The sequence below is a fragment of the Aulonocara stuartgranti genome, assembly GCF_965226115.1.
Source record: "Aulonocara stuartgranti genome assembly, chromosome: 19".
NCBI classification, from domain to species: domain Eukaryota; kingdom Metazoa; phylum Chordata; class Actinopteri; order Cichliformes; family Cichlidae; genus Aulonocara; species Aulonocara stuartgranti.
This window is the reverse complement of record NC_138955.1, coordinates 1,949,917-1,967,146: the sequence shown is the minus strand read 5'-3', so window position 1 is coordinate 1,967,146 and position 17,230 is coordinate 1,949,917. Positions and strand designations below refer to the sequence as shown.

The window sequence follows — 17,230 nt, the reverse complement described above, 5'->3', positions numbered from 1 at the left end:
TGGTGGCTGGAAACTCTTGAGAGCTTACCCTTTTAATGATCCCTTTGCTGGTGTATTTTACTTTTTGTGCGCTAAATCAAAATCATTTCATCTGGCTTGTCTGCTCAGTTCAGTCTTGCTATTTTTCAGGTTCACCCAAACAGCAATGACTTCAACCTCATGTGGACAGGGTCTCACCTCAAGCCTTACGTACTACGCAGCCTTCAAGACTTCCAGAAGGTCAACCACTTTCCCAGGTATAATAGAGGTTTCAAATATAGAGTGTGTTTCCACTGTTTCCTCTGTTATAAATATCGCCGTATGAGGCAATGTGTTTGTTGGCTTTCGCTTGCAACGTGCGATTTATTTGGGACCGATGTCTTTATGAAGCATGAAGTGAATCATACCGTCAGGCCCAGGGTGTTCTGTAGCCGTTATGTGTTCCTATATTTGTTCTTCCACACGTCCAGATCGCACGAACTGACACGCAAAGACCGTCTCTATAAAAACATCCAGCGAATGCAACAGACTCATGGCTTCAAAAACTTCCACATTGTTCCTCAGACCTTTGTGCTTCCCGCCGAGTACCAGGAATTCTGCAGTAAGATACCACCCACACATAATCCTGTTCGTCTTAGCAGGGCTATATTTATGACATGTTTACAGTCATTTTGAATGACTGCAGTTCTCTGCGTTTCCTGCTTTCCTCTTCTTCTTTTCTTTCTTTTCCTCAGATTGCTTTGCCAAGGACAAGGGCCCGTGGATAATTAAACCAGTAGCATCTTCAAGAGGACGAGGTATCTACTTGGTTAGCAATGTGAGTTTATTTTATTCTTAGACTTCTGTGCCTTTTGATCCTTAAAATGTGAACACTTCACACTTTTCTCTCCTTTCATTTTTCCCTCTCCCCAACCGGTCACACCAGATGGCCACCCTCCCCTGAGTCTGCTGTCATGGCTGCCAAGTGCTTGTTCATAGCAGATAATTGGCTCCCTGGCCTTCTGTCTGTAGTGTTTTAGTCTTTTCCTTAACATATAATGTGTACTGTGGCTATTACACTGTTTTAAATGGCTCTGAGTAATTCTAAACTTCAGTTGTCAAAACCTTCAGAGGACTTCAGTGATATAATAAATATAATTTGACAGAAAAATACTTCTACAAATTCCACCTCATTGTTTGTTCCTGGAGCTTTGTGGCTACAAACCTGAGTGGTCATCGAGGAAAAAAGAAAGCAAATTAGTGGACTTTGTGTTGCAAGTATGCTGCCAACCTAGTGTTTTTGAAAGGTTAAGAGTAAACCTTAACCTTTAAGTAAAGTAATTTTGAGTCACGGTTATAGGTATTTTTCTTTCTTCCTTAATTCCCTGTGTAGTTTAGTCTTGGTATACTTGGTACTGCTGATCCCCAAGTTTGGAGGATGTCAACTATTACTTCTTTCCCACCTGTGTTTGAGCTTGGTGTGACTGCACTGGCGTGTGTTTGCAAAGATGGGGAAAGTTATTCCACATCGCTTTTATGTCGGACTAGTGTCGGATGTTGGAACTCGGAAGTGATGTCACTCCAGAGTTAGTGCATTCCAGTGCTAAAGTTGGAAAAGCGAGAACAAAAACAGGATTTGTTTTGATTCTTAGCGAGATAAAGCCATCCAGGTATCACAAGCAATACAACATAATACTTGTTTTTTATGTGGGGTGGCTGTAGCTCAGGAGGTAGAGTAGGTCATCTGCTGATTGTCTGCTGATCAGAAGGTTGGTTGTTCGATCCCTGGCTTCCCCGGTTTGTATCTATTAGAGTATGAATGTTAGTTAGAAAGCACTGAAAAGCATAGAAAAGAGTCTGTGTGTGAATGGGTGAAAAAAGTGCTTTGAGTGCTCCAGGAGAACAGAAAAGCACTATATAAGAATCAGTCCATTTACATACTTCAAACCAGCATTGGGGCACATTCTTGGGTAGAGCCTGGTCAGTGCTTTGTGTATAGCTTTTTTTATCAAGTCACAAACATACAACATTGGCTATGGAGATTTTACAGTTCAAGTTGTACTACTGTTTACAGTAGTACACTTTACATTCATTGCCACCATTGCAGACTGTTAACTGGAGGTTGGTGGGGCTTCTCTGACTTTCCGAATAGGAAATATGAGTTGAAGGGGGCATTCGAGATTAAATTTCGGACCAGGGACTCAGAAATCCTGATTTCTGACCTAATCTGAAATGCACAGTTCTTCTCCCCAAAATAGCCTTTTCAAAAAAATAAAAATAGTGTTGGCATATTTGTAAAGTATGAAAGACAAAACAACACTGAACACAATTAACTGAATCTTTCTTTGTTAATGGGGACTCCAGCACTGGGACTAGTGTTTAATAGTAACTACAAAGCTAAAGCCAGCAGAGTTTAAGAATAGGTTAACACGGACTGAGAAACGGGGAGAAGAAAACAGCTAATCTTAATGCCAAGCAAAGCTCAAAACAATAATACTGACTGTCAGTCAGCTCTTCTGTTGTGTGTGTGTGTGTGAGAATAAACCATGTGCAAGCATGAATTCGCATTAAGGGTAAAACCTTAGTGGGAGTTAACTATAAGCACACTGACATAAAAAAGTACCATGTGAACTCAAACAGTCACTTGGCCAGATGTTATCTAAGTGTGGGGGTTGCACTGATACAGCTGTCTTCGAAGTAAGTATCAACCAGCGTTTCAGACATTAATAAGCTTCGCGGAGTAAATCACACACTTTCAAGGCCCCGGGCTCTTGGAGGAGCTCAACAAGGTTCTCACCCTTGGAAAACATGTGCACGATTCTTCTTCTTCTCAGGCATTTTTATGAAACAGTGGAAAGAATGTCAGAGCGATATTTGGAGAAAAGAAAGAAATACGTTCATCTTTTTTGCTTTGCTTTTTCTCTGAACTGTAGCCAGCGCTGAGGTTACTCCAACTCCTACCCCCCCCGCCCTTTACCCCATCTCTTCTCAACTTCACCACCTGCAACACATTTCAACCTCATAAATGACCCATCTCCCACCACCAGATTGTGTTTTTATAGGCTGTTATTGAAGCTTGACCCGCTATGACCAGCGTCACTGAAACTTTTCTTCATCTTATTATCCTTTGATGTTTATGGTTCACTGCAGCGTCTCGTCAGCCCAATGAACTTGAGTATTTAATGCAGTTCTATATGAATCATTCGTGGTGTTGTAGCTTTAAACTTGTGATAAAATACTGCCCGCATTTTCTTCTGTGTTCATCATATCTTCTTTTGTGCGTCCTGCTTCTCATCTACAGCCAAATCAGATTTCCATGACTGAAAACATTTTGGTGTCTCGCTATATTAATAACCCGCTACTCATTGATGGTGAGTTGTTACAGTTATATTTTTGCTATTTTCTTTTGACAGATTTGCACTGAACAATTTTATGACTTAATCTAATTGTTGTTTTTACAGGGTTCAAGTTTGACGTTCGTTTGTACGTGTTGGTAACGTCTTACGATCCTCTCCTCATCTATGTGTATGAGGAAGGCTTGGCTAGGTGAGTGTTTTTACCTTTGAAATGGTGACTAATACAATAGAAGCTATCTCCTGGTGCTTTTACATAAGATTTTATGTTGTCTTTTTGGTATCCATCCATCCATACAGCCATACATCTTGCTGTTTATCTGCTTTTAGCTGATAGAGACGGTAATTTTATTTTTTATTTTTTATTTTTTATTCCTATTTATTCTATTTATCCCCTTTGTATATTTTATTTATATTTGTCTCTGTATTTATATATGTGTGTGCGTGTGTGTGTGTGTGTGTGTGTGTATATATATATATAACAATTCTGTAACTGTAACTTCGGTCGTTGCTGTGCTTTTTTTTGGAAGTCGAATTTCCCAGAGGAACCCACCCGAGGGATTAATAAAGTTCTATCTTATCTTATCTTATCTTATCTTATCTTATCTTAATTTAAACAAATATATTAAACAAATATATATAGACTTCCCTTTCTCCAGCCACTTCCTCAGCTCTTCTGGGCTGTGTTACCAAAGTGTTCCTGATTTAGCTGAGAGACAAATTCTTTTAAGTGTGTCCTGGGTCTGCCCCAGGTTCTCCTACCGGTATACCCCAAGACACCTCACTTAGGAGGCACTCACAATGCTTCTTATGTAGAAGTCACCTTAACTTGATGAGATGATGATCAAAGTCTTCACTTTTATTTTTTTGCAACTGAAAAATAACAGTATGTTACGTCTTTATGATTCAACGCCTACATTTCCACTCTGTGTTGTTTGCTGTTGCTGGCGTCGCCACATCACGATGCATTTGATTGACACACTTCAACTGCAGTTCACACACTTCTCAGAGTCATCCATAGGGTTGTATTTGACTTTCTAGTTGGTCAGTTCTGGCTGGATGGCATAGATAGAACAATAAGTCACCATCATCTTCATGTCCACTCAACACATTCTTTTACTAAATATAAGTTCTTTCTCTCTTCTAAAACCACCAGTTATCAATTTAAAATTCAGTGATGTGAGATTGTCCTTGCCTCTCACTCTGTCAGCCCTGTGAAGGACTAGCGAGCTGTCCTCTTGGCTTCTGACAGTTTGAATAGGCTCCCCTAATTTAGATAAGTGGTTAACCAACATGAAACTTCCTGTTTATATGTGTCACGTTATATTAGGTTTTTGTGCCACGTTGCGTGTTGTTAAGGAAAGTCTTGTTTATTATTATGGATCCAGCGGGACTTTGTGAAACACTACATTCATCTTCCTTTAGCACCCACAAGAGGGCATCCTAAACTTTGCAGACTGCCTGTGTGGAGCGTGTGGCTTTGGCCACTTTAAAACAAAGCGCTCTATTGTTTCACTTGTAGGATGTGCTAATCAAATGTTTGCTGATTGTGACATTGTTCAAAGCTCATATCTATCACGACTTTATGTAATTGCGCTCGAGTTATTAGGCCTGGGTGTTCAGAGCAATAATAATTTCTTTAACAAAGAAAGGCTATTGTCAGACACGGTTGGGTCAGGAGAGGGTTGATGATTTATAGAATGACTGGCTCCTCACCTCGCTCTGATAGAGGTGCGTGCTCATGCTGGAAACACAGTGCCACTTCCCTCTTATTTGCTGGCTTCATTATCAACTGTTTTCAGTAAATCATGGCCGAATCTTGAATCCCACTTTTATCTCCTGACATTCCTTCACATGTGTTGGTATTCAGGTACATGGTGTGTGCCAAAGGAATTCTCATTATTGCACATGTGGCATCCACTCCTCTCAAACACTGTCAGAAACTAATCTCTTTCCCAAGTGCCCTTATTATTTATAGTCAAGTGTCTTACAAATGTGGATGTTACGGCACATGGATATGTAGGGGAATAGTTGGATTACGTAGAAGGATTTTTCCCCCCCCTTTTTCCTCTTGTGTAAATAAACCCTGCTCCTTCACAGATTTGCCACAGTTAAGTATGACAGGACTTCAAAGAACATCAAGAACACATTCATGCACCTCACCAACTACAGCGTGAACAAAAAGAGCAGCGATTATGTCAGGTAAGTCCCTTCAGTGATCAAAATACAACGCGGTGCTGTTACGGGAAGGCTCCCCCTCTGACTCATCCATTTATTACGGCTGGAGTGTTTGAAGCTCATTTCTTTCTTTTCAGTTGCGATGACCCCGAAGTTGAGGATTATGGGAACAAATGGAGTATGAGTGCAGTGCTGAGGTATTTGAAGCAGGAGGGGAAGGACACCACATGTGAGTTAGACCTTCACCTTGTTCTTTTCATTTTTAATATCCATGCAATGACGACAGAAGTAACTTTTCAATCTGTTTTCTTTTTTAAAATATCTTATTTTCCTTTGATGTTTCTGTCGCAGTGCTGATGAAGCAAGTTGAGGACCTCATCGTCAAAGCTGTACTGAGCGCTGAGCTACAGATAGCCACCGCCTGCAAGACATTTGTTCCTCACAAGACAAACTGCTTTGGTAATCATTTCCTATTCTTCTTAAAACTATCTTTTTTCCCCAGCCACAGTTAAAACAATCTAGTCCCCCAAAATATGCTTACACCTGCTACAGCCACTGTGAATTATGGGATCCAGCTGCGTTTCCAAAAGAATTTGCTAAAATTCTGAAAGACTAGTCTGAATGTGAAGGCCATCAGCACAAATGTGGCTCCTCAAGAATTTCTTTTGAATGAAATTTGAACTCCGGGGGGAAAGAAAATCTCTCTTTTTGCTCACGGTGCAGAAGCACTCACACATACTTAGTCATACATATTACCACACCCCTCACATTTCTCTTCAGCTTCAGATTCATTGTCCAGCAGCTCCTCCATACTATTTGTCCACTGAACCGTGCTGAAGTTGTAGACATTCATTCCTCAGTGTGGAACCTTCCTGCATGCTTGCTGCCCTCTGACTGGCTGCCGGGTCGTGGACGGCCTGTTGACTGAAGCAGGAATTTGCTTCCTCTCCTCTGTTGCCATTCAGCCTGATTTAGACTGACTGTTTTCTTGGCTAGTCTTGCCTTGCAGTGGGCTCGTGTGAACTCCATTTTGGAGCCATTACCCATGTTAGTGTTGGCACTAATTGTCTGCGCTCTTTCTTCGTGTCTGGCAGCCTTTCTGAGATTTTGGGTTTGAAAGCGAGTACGCTGGCCTAGCTTCTCTCAGCACCACTGCCTCTTTTTCACTCTCTCCCCCCCTTTTCTCTTGCTGTTTCTTCTGCCGCGTTATGTTTATAATTCGCCCTTTCATGCTCACATTCTCCTCACCTCTCAGACGTTAGAAAAATAAAGGACTCCACAGTTGTGACAGGCCTCTTAGACGTAATAGTCCTACGATGGGCGGTTGTTTGGGCTGTACTGGATGCATATCAGCAAAATATAACCATCAGACATTCGCCTGCATAAAGATGCTATCTGCACCCTGAGCATCACTGCAAGGTTGAGAAAACACACATTAACCCAGGGTGTAAAAGGTGACCATGCAGGTATTTACTTACCAAGCCTCAACCTGGCTTTCATACATACCTGAGAGACACTATACAATGCGATGACATATTTTTGGAGAGAGGGGGTGAAAAACAAGAATGGATAAACAGGTTTGCTCCTGTTCTCATTCATTATTTTTGTCAGTGCTTGTATTCTGTTTTTGTGTTTTGTTTTGTTTTACCGGGCGATCGTGGCTCAAGAGTTGGGAGTTTGCCTTGTAATCGGAAGGTTGCCGGTTCGAGCCCCGGCTTGGACAGTCTTGGTCGTTGTGTCCTTGGGCAAGACACTTCACCCGTTGCCTACTGGTGGTGGTCAGAGGGCCCGGTGGCGCCAGTGTCCGGCAGCCTCGCCTCTGTCAGTGCGCCCCAGGGTGGCTGTGGCTACAATGTAGCTGCCATCACCAGTGTGTGAATGTGTGTGTGAATGGGTGGATGACTGGATATGTAAAGCGCTTTGGGGTCCTTAGGGACTAGTAAAGCGCTATATAAATACAGGCCATTTACCATTGTTTTGTTTTTTTAAATGCATTCACAAAAATGCTCCACAGATGCATGCAAACAGCACACTAGCAACTGAATCTGATCTTGCACCAACCTGTAGACGAGTAAGAATGTGTTCCTGTTTTATATTGTTTTGTTCATAGCCTGCTTTGAAACTGAACTAAAGGTGAACAAGTGGTAAGAGGTGTTTACATTAATATTGCAGAAACCCAAGTCTGCTTCATGTATACAGTAGCTGGACTGAACAATAACAATTAGGTACTGCACCTTTTGATTAGGACCCATAATACTCTGGAGTCTGTTGTGAGCATGGCCATTATCGTACTTCATCCGTATCAGTTTACTGTTGAATTTAGTGCAGTTTTGTTGTCTTAGATGGCCTCAAGCAAGTTAATTACAGCATTCATAGTCTATTTACAGGATTATATTTCCAAAGATAGACAGTAGACCACCCTCATCCTTTCTCTGTTGATCTGTCTCTCCCAGTGTGGTCATGTTGCTCTCTGTGTGTATGTGCATACATTATGAACACAGGAACATGTAGAAACCAGTATAAACCATGTGTTTTCCAAACATACAAGCTTAAAGCTGTCTAAGCTTCAGGCAGTCCAGTCCGATATCTTTGTGGGCTTCTTTTTCTTGTCCCTGAAATAAAAACCCACCCTAACCACCTGGGAGTCATGTTCACTCAGCCACTGTCAGCTCCTTTGCTTCTCCTCTTTCACTTATCCTTACTATATTTTCCCACTTCACAGCCACCACTATCCTCAGCCTTCTTCCTGGCATGCCTGTAATAGTAAACAGGTAAAGCGTCAGAATGCGTGGCAACAAATACATGTGTGTTAGCTCAATGAACGTGCTGATAAAAGCAGCCATTGTTTAGAGTTTTAATACAGTCTGTTGCTTGTCTGGAAGGGAGCCATGCGAGACCATAAAGCACATTATAATCTTAATTTACTGCAAATTGTTCCCTGCCATTTTAATGTCTATTAATGGCTTTAATACAATGTTTATTGTTTTCCAATTGGATTTCTTCCCTTTGCTTGAATTGCACGGTGTGTCTAAATGCACATACTGTAACAAAATCTTTTTATAGCTCCGTAATGTCTCATGTGGGAAGAAATAAAAACAGCAGTTTTTTCGTTTTACATTGTAAGGAGTGGGTGTAAGTGTGTGTGTGTGTGAGTGTGTGTCCGTGGAGAGAAAATGCCACCCATGCAGCTCTTTACCGCTGCTGTGTGATTAATGGACAGGGTTTTTTGCTGAGAGATGCTGATTATGAGATGTTTTGATCTGATTAGCCAAGCCAAAGGCCTATTTTATTACACACAAAACATTCCACTTACTGGTCCTATGTTTCACTGAACGTCCCTCATTAAGTGCTGAGTGTGGTTGGATCTCCCGTCTGCGAACCACTCTGCCTGTCTTACATTTGTCAGATACTCCCACACTTCACTGCGGCACAGTGTTTGTTTTCCTATGATGACAGTGCAGCTGCTGTGTAACTGAGTGTTTTCGAGAATGATTAATGGTTTTGGGTCCCACTATAACGCTATAGAGTGTTAACAGCGACTTAATTTGTTGTCCTGGGAGTGTTTTCTCGATTGTGGCTCTGAGGCGTGCCTGTTAAGCTCCTTGCGACAGCAGTGAAACAGTTCAGCGCCATTAATTTATTTCTGAATTTAATTGTCCTTGCTGTGAAAAGAACACACATGAAGGAAATACTTTATGTTGATGTTGTTATTGTGGACCAACAAGCTGCATGGGCAGGGTGGGGGAGATCATTGTTTTTGGGCATTTGTCTGTTGTGGTGAATTTTCCAGCAGCGCCCATCCAATAACAAAAAAGAAAGCACACCAAAAAAACCCCTCAAAAAACTCTTCATCATCCCTTTTCTCTGTCATATTTATTCTCTCCCTCCCTCTTTAATGGGTGTGATGTGGATGTTCGCTGCCTCTCGTCTGCTTGTCTGTGATGCTTGTTGTGGGCTCTCTGTGGGCACATTTAAAAGTGTTCCCCTGGCAGCGGTCGAGCCGCAGAACAAACGTGCCTAACAGTGAGCGCTTCGACAGGCTCACAGGGAAGGAATGGCGTCTGCTACTAATTGGGGGAAAATTTGTGACACATGGAGCCTGCATGTCGGGGGGGACGGTGAGGTGGTGTAACACCTCCTGTTTTTTTTCTTTTGTTGTTGTTGTTTTTTCTCCCTGTTGTTGTGGTGCCACTGAAGTGAGAGCGTAAGCTAAGCCATTTTATTCCAGCGCTCTTGTCTATAAGCTTTATGATACACACACTCTCTCCCCATCTTCCTATAAAATGGATTGAATGGTATAAAGCTAGCAAGTGGAAAATAAAATGCTTTGCTAAGTGAGCACTGCTTAGCAGTGGGGGTCCCGTCCATCCGCAGAAGTTAAAGAAGGTAAAGATGGCAGTGGCAGCTTATGTTGCAGCTTTTGGCTTGTGGGCGTAAGGCAGACTTTGCTCATTTCCATCACGAAAATAGTGTTTGCACTTTCACCAATTTGGACCCTATGACACTACCATAAGTTCAGCTCTCAGTGCATGTGATATACAGTGACCCAGTGATATTGTGCTTCCCTGATGTAAAGAAATGTTCTCAAGGTGTGTCCTGAAAAAATTACATTTAACAAACTCATTCAAAGGTACAGTAAGTCATTCTTTGTTATTTAATAGAAAAAAGAATGTTGGACTCATTAATATACATAGATTAATGTGCAACTAAATCTTCTAGCAAACTGATACATTCTCATGAATGTAAAGAATTAATCCACTAAAAATATATAGGAGCAGGTGCCAGTGTGTGGATTTCAACATGTTGCCCATCATCTCGAATAAAGTGGCTGAGATGGACATCGATGTTCCGTCTAATCAAATTTTATTTATGTGGCGAGAGATCAGTCACTAGCTATTCAGGATATTCTCAACAACTTATAGTATCGCTGTCAGTAGACAGAAGTGAGCTTTACTGACTCATCGAGTTCTATCAGACCTTTTCAGCCTTCTCCAGTGTTGATCGATGTGGACACAAAGCATGTAGACAGCTGAGGTAAACAGAGGACTGACCGCCTATACTCACTACACATGAACAACAGCCAGAGTTGTTTGTCCTACAACAGCCACTATATCTGGGATTATGAATTGAAATAAGACAGGTAATGCCGCGTTCCAGATACCTCGGAACACTCCCAAGTTAGGATCTTCCAGAAAAAGCTAGGAGAAACAGGATTTGTTTTGGTTCTTGGCAAGGAAGAGTCATTTAGGTATCACTAGAAATACAGCATACTTATTTTTTGCACTTAAAAAACACATTCATGTATCGAGCCTGATCAGTTCTGTGTATGGCTTATTTAGCAGTGGAAGTACAGATTAAAAATTCACAATTTTACAAACATTTAAATTCAGCACCACCTTCTTGGATTACTAAGTTGGGGTATGTCGATTTGTTCTGATTTTTCAAGTTTCAGTCCGAGTTGAGGGGGCGTTTCACAAAAAATCTCTGAATGGGAACTTCCGACTTATTCAGCAACGCACCATAATAAAAGAGAATTCAGTATTCAGTTGACTGCAATCTGAAATCTATTAACACCTAGTGGAGAGATTTTAAACACTGTTCCTTTAATGTTGAAAATAATTTTATTTACAGCAAACAAGAACCCTATGCCACAATTTCAGTTCAACATATTTTCTCTGTTGGTCCAGAGCAGATTTGTTTCTTACAAAAACTGCATGGCTGTTGCATTTCTTTTCAACAGAAACAGTTTATTCATTCAAACACGAATGAGCAGACAGCTTTACATTGCATGCGGATAGCCTATAAATTACATACACCAAACAGACATGTTTGTATGAGTCATGTTTTCGCCATATAACGAAATCCATATAACCTTTTATAAGCATATGCTCCTATAACCCATTTGTCACTCACAGAAAGGAAATGTAACATCTGTCCTCAGATACAAAATGCATTTCATTCTAAAATGAATTGAAAGTAATAAATGGAGACCCGCATTTTTTACCAAAATGAACAAAACTTCTTGACCATTTCTGATGAATATCAAGCAGTTTTACTTGACATCTGCCTCCAGGATTTTATTTTTTGTTCCAACATCTGCAAGTTATTTAGACATGCTCCAGTGTACATACTATACACATCTCATACAACTCATGGTTTGTTTAATGGTTAACTTCATGAGTTTTTAACTATATACAACATCACATAATTACATTTACTCATCCTTTTAAACTTGATCTGCTCTGTTTTATCAATGTGATACTGAGTGTAAAGCTGGGGCCACTGGTGGCTGTCATGCTGGCTTTTGTGTGCTTAACACTGGCATTGACCTGAGATGTTAGAACAAACAGTGCTGCTCACAGCAGCTTTGAAACCTCCAGCCACCCAGGCCTATTCTCAACATAGCCTGTTCTTTTGAAGTGCCATTAGAGGGATTTTTTCTCTGCCTCTTTGGCTGGGCTTCACGCTATCCCTGTAAAATACTGCGGTTTCCCTGCACGCTGCTGCTGGGGCCGATGGCTCGTTGGCTTATTGGGTGACACTCCCCAGAACAGTGTGAGAGCTTTCATATGGCACATAGGGCAACTCTGCCACTGTGAGCCATATATCAGTCAGTGAAACAGGAGAGAAAATTGGAGTAGAGTGGATTAATTTTTACATGGGGAACTGCCTGACCACTTTTTTATTGTGTCACTCAGTGCTCAGCTATAACTGGGGTGAAATATATACTATAATAATATATTGTCTAAGGCTTTCTAATTCCCTAGATTTTGCCACTGTAAGTCATGGTCCCAGTTTAGTATCTGAATTTATTTTCCAAGTTAAAAAGATACTAACTTATGATGGTGCTGGAACTCTTTCTGGTGACCATTAGGGCAGTGTCCTTCTAGGTAATATCTAATGAAACTATGTACATTTGACTTTAACCTTCTCAACCAAAATTATTTGCTGGACAGTTTGTTTTTGAGCCACCATCTTATGTAAGAATCTTCATGAGAGATGTGTATATATATGCTTGGTTAAAGCATTTGAGCCAGTCCCTCAGTAGCAGGCACTGGTAAATGTTTCTTTCTTGAATGATTGGGTATATAACATGCGTGTAATCAATAGCAGAAAGTCATGGGCCATGTTGCCAGATGCCACATAATGAGGTTATGACAGAACTCTGGAAGTGCTTCTGACTTTGATATCCTTCATCCTTTAACTGAGCAGATCTGGGAGATTTTTTCTTTTTTTTTTTTTAGTAATCCTGTTTCTGCTGACTTCTTTGTCTGCAGTAAAACCTTTTGATTCATTTTGTGTTTCCCTCTATAGAACTGTATGGTTTTGATGTGCTCATTGACTCCAACCTCAAACCCTGGTTGTTAGAGGTGAACCTTTCTCCCTCCCTAGCCTGGTGAGTGACTCAATTACTGTATTAAATTGTTGTCATTTGTTATTTCAGGAGGATCTCTTTTCCAAAACACGCAGTACTTTGCAAAAGTATTGAGACACCCCTCATTTCTTTATTATAGTTTGCTTCAAAGGAGCCAGCCTTTCTTTTATTATTTTAAAGTGCTCTTGAGCAGTAGTTCTCCATGTAAAATGTAAAGCTGTAGGTGTTTTTTTTTTAATCATCTCAAGGTTGTAAAATGTTCCTAATTTCAGTGCCATGTTGAAGGCACTCAACTGATGAGCATTTTAGTCTGACATTATATGCCAATAATGTTTTTGTTTGTGAAATCTGCTTATTTACAGTGATGCTCCCTTGGATTTAAAGATAAAGGCCAGCATGATTGCAGACATGTTTTCACTTGTGGGTGAGTGCATCCGGCAGGAATGAATGCAGCTTATATTTAATTCCACAGTTTTGCACAAGTGGGTGGACTTTATAGACAATCACTTCATTTAAAATGTGCACTTTGAGCTTGATGTAGACTTGCATAGGAAATGCTGGTGAATTAAAGTAGCCTCAGGCCCTGATACCTCACACATTGGTGTTTGACTATTAGGAAGCAAGTGCTTAGGCTTAGGCATAGATAAAAGCCCTTGTAAGAATGTGTACAGGTATTGGTGAATGGGGCTTGTAGTGAGAAAACACTTTGAGTGCTTAAATAGAAAAGCGCTATATAAGTACCAGTCCATTTACATGTCTGTATCTCCATATTATCAGCCACTAAATAAAAATCAAAGGACAAATCTTGGGAGAATATCGACATTAAAAGTTATGGGGAAAAAGTAAACATTAACAGATGTCAGGTTTAAAGCAAACAGTTGCATTGGTACATGTTAACAATGTTAAAAGGGCAATTACGGGAGTCTTTTTGGAACTTTGTAGGCATCGATCTGACTAAAGTCAAAAAGAATAGTTGTTATAATTCACAACTTGTGACAACAAAACAAGATTATTTTTTTATTGCCTTTTCATATTATCCTAATAAGGACTTATAAATAACTACACATAAAATATTAGCGAAGTCTGTTGATGTTTTATGTCTCTAAAAGAAAAAAACATATCTTTCAATGTATTGAATTTTTAAATCACCAAATATCGTATCAGTATGAATCTTAAAAATACTATAACGCTGACGTTCCACACCTACAGTAAGCCATCAATATACAAATCGCAACGCAGAATGAAGCTAGATTAACTGTTGAGTAACAAGGAGTCAGAGCCTATAAACAAATTGAACTGAAGATTTAGATGTTCTTTAAGGTTAAATTTTGCATTACTCATGCTTAAGCTCTGGATGGAAAAATACTTAGGCACAATTAAGAGATCATTCAGTGAGCATTTATTGCACAAGTATATATTTGGGGAAAAGACATTATTTTGGCGAGGCTAACATGAAACGAAAAGTGCTGCAAGTATGCTTTTTTTCTGTGCTAGTGTCACTAAAAGCCATAACTGCTAGTTGCTTCTTTTAACCAGCAGGTTTTAAGTGGAGACAGTCGACTATTGTTTAATGCTTAATGTTTTCCTGCATTCCACGAGTTGAGTTTTGCAAAGTGCCAAAAATAGCTGTATGGCTTCCTAATGGGCGCTCCACTGTTGAAAGAACAAATCGTAGCTTTCATTAATTGACATTAAATGACTTGCAGACAAAAAACGTTAACGTAAGCCTACTTTTTGTGGTCATTAAGCCTGGCCCAAGGCAGAGATCAACATTGTTTTTTAATGTTTGCTGCAGGGAAAGAGAGATACTGTGTCTTTGTTATGTTTCCTCCCTTCTTAATTATAAATTCTCATGTAGATGAAGACTTCAGATATGAAACTATAGGAGCCCACATAGTTTTAGACTTTATCCTTTTCTTTGTAGATACAAAATAAATCCGTATACGTGGGGAAAAAGATCTTGATTATTTAACTTTACTTAATACTCTTCTTTATCCTTGTTACCAGTTATATTTTACACAGAGCATACTGATTAGCAGGCGTCCATCTAAAATGGCACCGAACCATTAAGTCTATCTGTGGTCACAGCCTAATGATATTAAAGGAGTGGTGATTACGCCCATGTGAGTGAATGTGTGCACACATGTGCATGTGCGTCTTAACCCTAGGCCATACTGTGGCTTGAAACCCTCTCCACTGGCTCATTAAATGAAAGGGTAGAATCATAAATTGCCAGTTATCTTTGGACGGAGACGTTACTGCGCGTCTGGGGAAAATAAGCGGTGGCATGTAAAACATAGCACATCTATTATGTACCAAACAAACTAAGTCGCTGTTGGCTGATAACACTTGGGCTGCCTCCCAGACCTGTAAATAATGACAGCATTCCATTTGCATTAATTTTCTGCTTGCGTGTAGCTGTCAGTTCTCTGTCACCAGTGTTTGTAATAATTGCCGTGTTTAGGCAAGAGCATGGTGGGGGCCTGAAACTTACCTGACGGCTTGGATGAGGTAGAATAAATAGCCCAGAGCTCTAAGCTGTCAATAGATTTAATTCACCCAAAGTGTGAGAGCAAGATAGAACATAAACCTATTTATTTAAAAGGTCACTGTGACAACTAGTTAGCTATGAAGGAATGTGGGAATCAATAAACAAAAGATTCTAGATTTAAATCTTTTAGACAGGGTGGGAACGTCTTGCTAAGACTGGGGCTCCTCTAGTTAGTACATGCCCAGAAGACCTTGCACAGGAGGCGCCCAAGGGGTGCCTGTCCGAACAGATGTCCGAACCTCCTTTCGATGTGGAGGAGTAATGGCTCTACTCTGAATCCCTCCTACAGTAAATGACTGAATTCACTAAGGTAGAGCCCATTCATCTTTAGCCAGAAGCTCATTTACACTGTTGTATCCACGGTCTTTTTCTTTTGGTCCCTTTACTGTCACGTCTCTTTCCCATCACTCGTGAACAAGATCCAAAGGTATTAAACTCCTCCATTTGGGGCAGCATCTTGTTCTTGACCTGGAGTTGGCACACCACCCTTTTCCTGCTGAGAACCGTGGATTCAGACTTGGGGTGCCAATTCACATTTCTGCCGCTTCACACTCAGCTCCAACCTACTCCAGTGCAATCTAGAGGCCACCACCTGATGAAGCCAATACAGCCACATTCTCCCAGGAGGAAAATGGAGTCCCCACCCTTGAGCACCACACCCATTATCTGCAAGAAGTGTAAATGACATTCAGTTTCCTATCCTTAACCTAAACACATGGTGGAAAGTAACTGTTTTGTCCACCAGGGAAAACCCCAGCATATAGGCAGGGACCTGGGGGGATACTAGTGCCCCTACCTGCTGCCTCTCCTCGAGGGAAACTCCAGATTGAAGCAGAGTCCCATAGATGGGTTCTAGACCCAATGTGTGTGTTCAGGTGAGCCCAATTATATCTAGTGGGTATCTTTCAACTTCACACATTAGCTCAGGCTCTTTCCCCATCAGAGAGGTGGCGTTCCATGTCCAAAGAGCTTATTTCACCAGCTAGAGATCAGACTGCCGAGGCCTCCACCCTTGAAAGTCACCCACCCACCATACATTGCACCTGAACCCTGTAGTGCCTTCTGCAGGTGGTGAACCCAAAAGAAGGTGGGCACATGTTGCCTCTTTGGGCTTTGTCCGAATGGGCCGAATGGACTAAAGTTTAGCCACCAAGCACTTCCATGCTTCCTCAAGGGTGTGGCCCCAGTAACCTTGTACCAGGCAGGGTTAGAATCAGTCTCGCACAGAGTCGCAAAGGTTTGAAAATAATAATGTTTAATTTATAAACAAAAACAGACTGAATGCCAGTTCTTGCGATCACTATGAATCAGTCTGCACTGATGAGCAGAATTCATCTGCAGGAGACTTGGCTCAACTTGTTGCCAACTTTTTTTAAAGTAGTTATATTCCTATGTAAAAGCAAGGCAGCTGAGCATCTTTGCCAATTTGCTGTTAAATAGCTGATTTTTCCTAATTCCTCACATTTAATTACCAATTTATCCCAAACACATTGCATGCAATTGTCAACCTAACCCTGTTCAGTTGTAAAGTCATAAGGGACTAACTCTTCTAACTCATCTTGATGCACCAAAGTTTTCAACTGTCTGCGAGTAGTCACAGACCAACTCCCCATCTTCAAAGCAGGCATTTCAAAGGCAACAATATTGCAAGTTCCTTGCATATAGTCGCAGTAATTTTAGTTGTACAGTGATCTCCAACTACTGTTTTCTATAGTGTGACTGTAGCTTAAGAAACAAACCCATTCAGCATCAGGGGCCTGGGTTGCATTATGCTGCAGTGGGTCCCTATTTTGAAACACTTCTTTCTGACCTAAA

The 17,230-nt window shown here is 40.8% G+C and overlaps 1 protein-coding gene across 8 annotated transcripts in view; it reads left to right on the top strand.

Annotated features, from left to right (window-relative positions):
- The window catches only part of ttll5 (tubulin tyrosine ligase-like family, member 5), a 57,638-nt gene that overhangs the window by 6,127 nt on the left and 34,281 nt on the right, over window positions 1-17,230 (top strand). For all 8 annotated transcript variants that reach the window (XM_082515248.1, XM_082515247.1, XM_082515246.1 and 5 more), the window contains exons 5-14: window positions 130-236; window positions 450-580; window positions 714-796; window positions 3,260-3,329; window positions 3,420-3,504; window positions 5,412-5,513; window positions 5,627-5,718; window positions 5,841-5,948; window positions 12,804-12,885; window positions 13,227-13,288. In XM_082515248.1, coding sequence (XP_082371374.1) covers window positions 130-236; window positions 450-580; window positions 714-796; window positions 3,260-3,329; window positions 3,420-3,504; window positions 5,412-5,513; window positions 5,627-5,718; window positions 5,841-5,948; window positions 12,804-12,885; window positions 13,227-13,288 — 922 coding nt within the window. The remainder of the gene's footprint in view (window positions 1-129; window positions 237-449; window positions 581-713; window positions 797-3,259; window positions 3,330-3,419; window positions 3,505-5,411; window positions 5,514-5,626; window positions 5,719-5,840; window positions 5,949-12,803; window positions 12,886-13,226; window positions 13,289-17,230) is intronic.